The 6000-nt window shown below is 47.9% G+C and overlaps 1 protein-coding gene and 1 non-coding gene across 2 annotated transcripts in view; both read right to left on the bottom strand.

Moving 5' to 3' along the window:
- Nucleotides 1–6000, bottom strand: part of LOC135810906 (ectopic P granules protein 5 homolog) — a 52641-nt gene that overhangs the window by 30321 nt on the left and 16320 nt on the right. The window contains exons 19-24 of the mRNA XM_065324304.1: nt 5415–5579; nt 4544–4657; nt 3609–3925; nt 2088–2231; nt 1263–1386; nt 951–1048 (exon numbers count right to left, since the gene is read on the bottom strand). Coding sequence (XP_065180376.1) covers nt 951–1048; nt 1263–1386; nt 2088–2231; nt 3609–3925; nt 4544–4657; nt 5415–5579 — 962 coding nt within the window. The remainder of the gene's footprint in view (nt 1–950; nt 1049–1262; nt 1387–2087; nt 2232–3608; nt 3926–4543; nt 4658–5414; nt 5580–6000) is intronic.
- Trnaa-agc (transfer RNA alanine (anticodon AGC)) lies at nt 1704–1776 on the bottom strand. The gene has a single exon. It is a non-coding gene; the product is annotated as a tRNA-Ala (tRNA).

Below are 6000 nucleotides of genomic sequence, written 5' to 3'. Positions count from 1 at the left end.
AAGGCCACACGTTTTTATTTCTATGTTTCTCGTCACCTGAAAATCTAAAAACGTATGCGAGAGGTGGAAAAAAATAAAAAATGACCGAAAAATAACAGAAGTTTATTAGACCTTTGTTCACACTAAAATCCACCAATACACCATGCAAAATAGCATCCATCGTTAGCAACTAGTATGTGGTAGGAGCTTCTGTCACAATCTGTGCATGTGCAGCTAGATTGCGCACAAAAAAGCCGACCTCGCATCCTGTGTCGCGCAGGCCAGGCCACATTATGTACATGTGCATGAGTGTGCTGGCCCCCACATGCACAGTCAGTGCAGCACAGTTTTTTTCTTTTTTTCTTCCAGACTCCTGAATCGTATGCGCGCGCGGGTGACGAGAAACATAGAAATAAAAACGTGTGGCCTAATATGAATGTGAGACCGTCCGTGCTTGGCAAAGTGGTCTGTAGTACAAGGCTGGTCGTTAGTCACGGTGGTCTTTAGTTACACGTTTTACTGTAGGAAGAACGGCCAATTTTCGCTCTGAACAGTGTGCTTCCACTGTGGTTCTACATCTGCAGAAAGAACATACTACAACTTGGGTGATACTCGAAGTTTCTTGCGAAAGCACTTGCAGGCAACTGACAATATCTTCAGGTGTGCTGTGGCTCAGTGAGGTGCACCCTGAGTACGCACAGTCTAACACTTGCTATCTTCTTCATACCACCAGTAGTGCACTGGTACTGCCATAGCTGCGTTAATAAGATGGGCAGGGAAATCACCACTTTCTCAAACTGAACTTGGCAAAACTGGAGATGGAAAGAGTGAGACGTGTGTGCACGCGCGCGTGCGTGCGTGTGTGTGCCAGAGACACAGAGAGAGAGAGAGAGACAGACAGAGAGACAGAAAGACAGGCAGAACAGGCCTCTCCAGGAATGCACCGATAACAACAATAATCCTGTACGTACTCTTGCCAGCTGGGCAGGGAAGTAAGAACTTGCACCCAGAATGACGTAACACGAGCTGCTTGCTCCATACCAGCCTCCGATGCTTTACGAATATGCATCTGTCCACAATAAGACACACATAGAATGCATAATATCAAGGCATGGAAGACAGATAGGAACGCGACCACCTTAAACAGAACAGCAAGGGACTATACGTGTTCATGAATTGAGGGAGTTCAAAAGGGTCTGAAGAAACAATTGACTATCACCACACATACACATACACACGCACACGCACACACACACACACACACACACACACGATGTACCAACCTGCACCATGGCTTTCATCTGCTTGATGGTGTCGCTAACGGACGGTGATGACCAGAAGAGATACATGTATTGCTCGGCCAGCGGAACACGATCTTGCAACAGTGACATCAGCAATGGCTCAAGCCTGGGTGAACACACAACCATGAAAATACACAGCAAAAATGACATGATTGTCCCGGCTGGAACCAGACTACTTGCACTTGGTCACTGGCATAAAAAACAGTCACGCAGTCTTCTCGTTGGTGGAGAGCGAGAATCTAAACGAATCTTGGAATATGACAAAAGGGTCAAAGTGGTGGGAGGTGAGTAGATCAGACCCACCACCAAAGTGGTCAAAGACTGAAAAACCCCATTCACTACATCTATGTATGCATATGATTCAAATGGCAAGAAAGAAACCCCAAAGACCGAATGAAAAAGATGAAGAAAAAAAAGATCGCCTGGAGAACCCGGGTATCGATCCCGGTACCTCTCGCATGCTAAGCGAGCGCTCTACCATGTGAGCTAGTCCCCCTGCACACTGATGCCAGTGGACAAGTTGCAACATACACCTTCAAAAACAACTGTTGGAGATGAAATGAGCTTTCCACAGCACTCACAGAGGATGGGCAGCCATGGGAGCTAGTCTTCTGCACCCTGATCTCAATGGACAAGTCGCAACATACACATTCTAGGCAACGATTGGAGATGGAATGAGATTTACACGGCACTCCCAGAGGATGGGCAACCATGGGAGCTAGTCCCCCTATACACTGACCCCAGTGGACAAGTAACCATACAAAGCAACGGTTGGAGATATAAAAAAGAGCCTTCCACAGCACTCACAGAGGATGCGCAATGAGCCTCTCGGGCTCCAGGAAGAACATCGGCAGGCAGTTGGAGAGAACGCGGATGCAAGGCCGTGCGCCGTCCGGAGAGTGACTCAACTCCGCCAACATAGCCATGCCACTCTCCAGGAACAAATCAGGACTGGAATGGAATACGCAGGCACACACACACACACACACACACACACACACAGGCACAATACATATACACACACACACGCACAGGCACAATACACACACACACACACACACACACACACCACACACACACACACACACACACACACACACACACACACACACACACACACACACACACACACACACACACACACACACACACACAAAGACGAAGAAGCGAGAATCAGTTTCAAAATTCGGATACAATACGTCTGTGGTGGCACATTAGAAATAACAATCTTCAACGCAGAGGAGCCCAACAAGAACAAGATCAACGACTCCACGCGCATCAGACTCCAACAAACCTAGTCAACGAGCGCCATGCAGTGCAATAACAAAACGCCAATGGTACCATGCTGATGGATATATTAGAAAGAAACTTTGTTTCGAGCCGGGGATGGTCAGCCTAGTGCATCCATGGATAAGAGGGACAAAATAATGGTGGATGTGTTGGAGCTAGGTGTCAAATCGTTGAATGTCTCGGTACCCCTGCCAGCTTTGCGCCTTGTTGTTACTACCTGACAATGACTGTATAAGAGCTGGCTACATTGGTGGAGCGTTTGCCTGACTCGTAACATTTTGACCTTCGTGTCGTTGCACGTTTTAGTCACGACTACACTTACACAGCAACATCGGCTACTGAAGTCAAATACAAGAGAACTTCTCAAGTACGGAGAGCACAGGAAAGGGTCACTTGACCTTGCAACGGAGGTGCGACTCGTGTCCAGAAATCAACACATCCATTACATTTGCCGAAGCGTCAAGGACAAGAAACGCACTGAAATCAACAAACTCAAACCGCTCCAATCACAGCAAGGTGAAGGCTTGTATCTTTGAGAGATGTCATCTACAGCAATGGAGGCTACGCTGTGCTCACACTGTACTTTAAAACAATTTAAATATGTCACAGTCCGTGTTCTACTCAGTTATCTTATTTATTTATTTTTGCACCTCGTAGCATGTCAAGACAGTCAATCGAATTGAGAAAAGCACATACACAACAGGCGCGTAGCACTGCCGTTGGAAGTGGTCCGGTTGGAGTGAGTCTGGGGGTGTCCCCCGGGAAATTTTTGAAATTTGGGTGCAAAATCCTGCATTCTGGGCACTTCTGGGCGAAAAAGTGATCCGGCCAAAGCCAGACCGGCCGGACCAGATGCTACGCCCCTGCACAAAAGGGTTAGGGATTAGCAAGTTACAAAGCAATGGGATGCCCAGCAAGCTATGCAGCGGAAGTGGTGACTGTGATTTTGTTTATTGGAAGATGTTGTTACACTGAGCTTACCGCATCCATAGGAATGCCATCACCCTCCAGGATCAAAGGATCAAAGGCAGTACTTACTTGTGACCAATATCACAGGCGGACAGTGCGACATACACAGCCAGCCGGGACACGGACAACAGCCGCTGCACGACGACAAACTCGGGGCTCGTCTTCAGCGCCGGAACGTCCTCCGTGCGTATCCAGCGGCACATGTCACTGGCTTCCAACGTGACTGCCGCCGCCGCTGCCCCATCGGCGGACGGTGTCTGGGGTGCCGTGTCTCTGGGTCTCTCGTCAGCATGCAGTCGCAGGCCCAGGATGACGCACCACGCCCAGTTGGTCAAGTGCGACTGCTGCACGTGGGACAGCGACTGCTGGAAGTTGAACTGACTCGGCTGCACACCAGCACACAGGCAAAGAGCAGACAGACACGCGCACACACGCACGCACACACGCACGCACACACGCACACACGCACACACACACACACACACACACACACACACACACACATACACACACACACACACACACACAGAAACACACACAGAGAAACACACACAGAGAAACACACACACATACACACGAACAGCATGAGAAAAAGAGCTAACGTCATAGTGACATCTGATAAGACAAAGGCAGCAATCTGGTGGTCATGCTGCCACGTACAGACATGCAGCTTCACCATCAACACTGGACAGAGCAGAGCAGATGTAAAGGTTACCGTACTTTCCCGAATATAAGTCGCACCTTTTTACACTAAAATTCAAGGGTAAAAAAACCGGGGTGCGACTTACAATCAAGCATGACTTGCTACTGAAGTCAATATATCAAATCAATATCGCTCAAACCTGAAAATGCGACTTATAATCGAGTGTGACTTATAATCGGGGAAATAGGGCACTCAGCAACTATGACCAAAGGTGAAAATGGTCATAGATCTCCTGTAAGAAGTCTGGACATACAGCGCGAGAAACAAGCTGACAAGAATAGCACACAGCGGAGTCACTAACCGCCATCACTGTTTTGCCGTCGGCCACACTTGACCACTGAGACAGGGCCTCGACTATCAGCACTGACACGCGATGATGAAGTGCAAGGGGCACTGCAAGCCGCTCATTGTCACCCTGTGCACAGGAGAGAGAGAAAAAAAACAGAACAGGAAACAACGGCCATGCACATCATGCAGGACAAAGACATCATCTGTCTTGGCTTCACAAACAAATAAACAAACAAATTTCTACATAGTTCTTCTGTCACATGTACACTAGTATTATTGCCCCAGCCTAAGAATTGCCACACGAGACGGCTTACTCCGGTGATAGTCTCTTGAAACTCCTCGAATCATGTTACTTCAATGGTAAAGCGGTGGTCATGGAATAGTTATGACTTCTCAATCGTGACGCTTGTGTTTTTCATGTTATTACTTATTATTACTGGCTCTTTCAATAGCTGTTGGCCAGTGATATCATCCTTTGTGATTGCCCGTACGAGAGGCTTCTGAGAGACTACTACGCTCAAACGGCTGCTTGTCGGTACTATCCACCACTGCATCAGATGCTCTAGCTGAAATTCAGAGCACTCAGGGTGCATAGCAGTACTGACGTTTCACTGCATTAAATGGTACAGTTCTATGGCCAGGCGCTCAGCCTAGCATGGAGAACGTGGCACAGCACAGGACATTCGACTTCAAGAAGACCATAGTTATTACGATCTGCAGAGTCTCCCAATGAAATCCAGTCGTGTCACTCAAGTGTACGCCTTGCATCATTTCACAGCCCAGTGTTTGCAGGTCTAGGGCTGCGCAACGCCCGGCGCCTACTTGAGTGACTCGACTGGATTTCATCGAGCAGCAGCAAAACTGTGCATGTCTATGTCCCTCACCGTCGTGACGATACACCAGTTGATCTGTGCCAGCGTGCGCCGTGCCAGCTGGCACTGAACAGTATCCGGGTGGTGGCCCAGCAGCCAGTCCTGCAGCAGCTGAATGTCGGCCTCGATCGGCACCCACTTCTCCATGGGCAGCGTGTTGAACAGGACCATGGCGTGCTGTGCAACGCAGAACACACAAACAAACAGCCACAACACACCGGCGGAGAGCTCAAATCAAAACGGCGCCCCATAGAAAGTTGATTGGCCTTCCTACAGCAATTACATCATCATTAAATATTTGCAAAAAAAAGAATAGAATGTTTACTTTAGCTATCTTCTTTCTTTCTTTCTTTTTTGCGCTGTTTTACTACCTTCTTACTGTATTTAATCCACTGTTCCTGTTCCTTTTCCCTTGCCTGTATTTCACCTGATGAGAAGGCTTGAAAGTATACTTGTGAAGACAAAAACTTTCAAGATGTTTGTAATGAGCCTGAAGTGTGTCCTTTTTATGAGTATTATGTCATAAAAAACAAGGATTTCCATATTGCAGTCTTGCATGTTATACTGTAGCCGGTTAACAGCTAAGTGTTACAGCACG

Source organism: Sycon ciliatum, chromosome 1, assembly GCF_964019385.1.
Source record: "Sycon ciliatum chromosome 1, ocSycCili1.1, whole genome shotgun sequence".
NCBI lineage: Eukaryota > Metazoa > Porifera > Calcarea > Leucosolenida > Sycettidae > Sycon > Sycon ciliatum.
The sequence above is the reverse complement of the archived record's forward strand: the minus strand, read 5'-3'. Positions and strand labels throughout refer to the sequence as shown.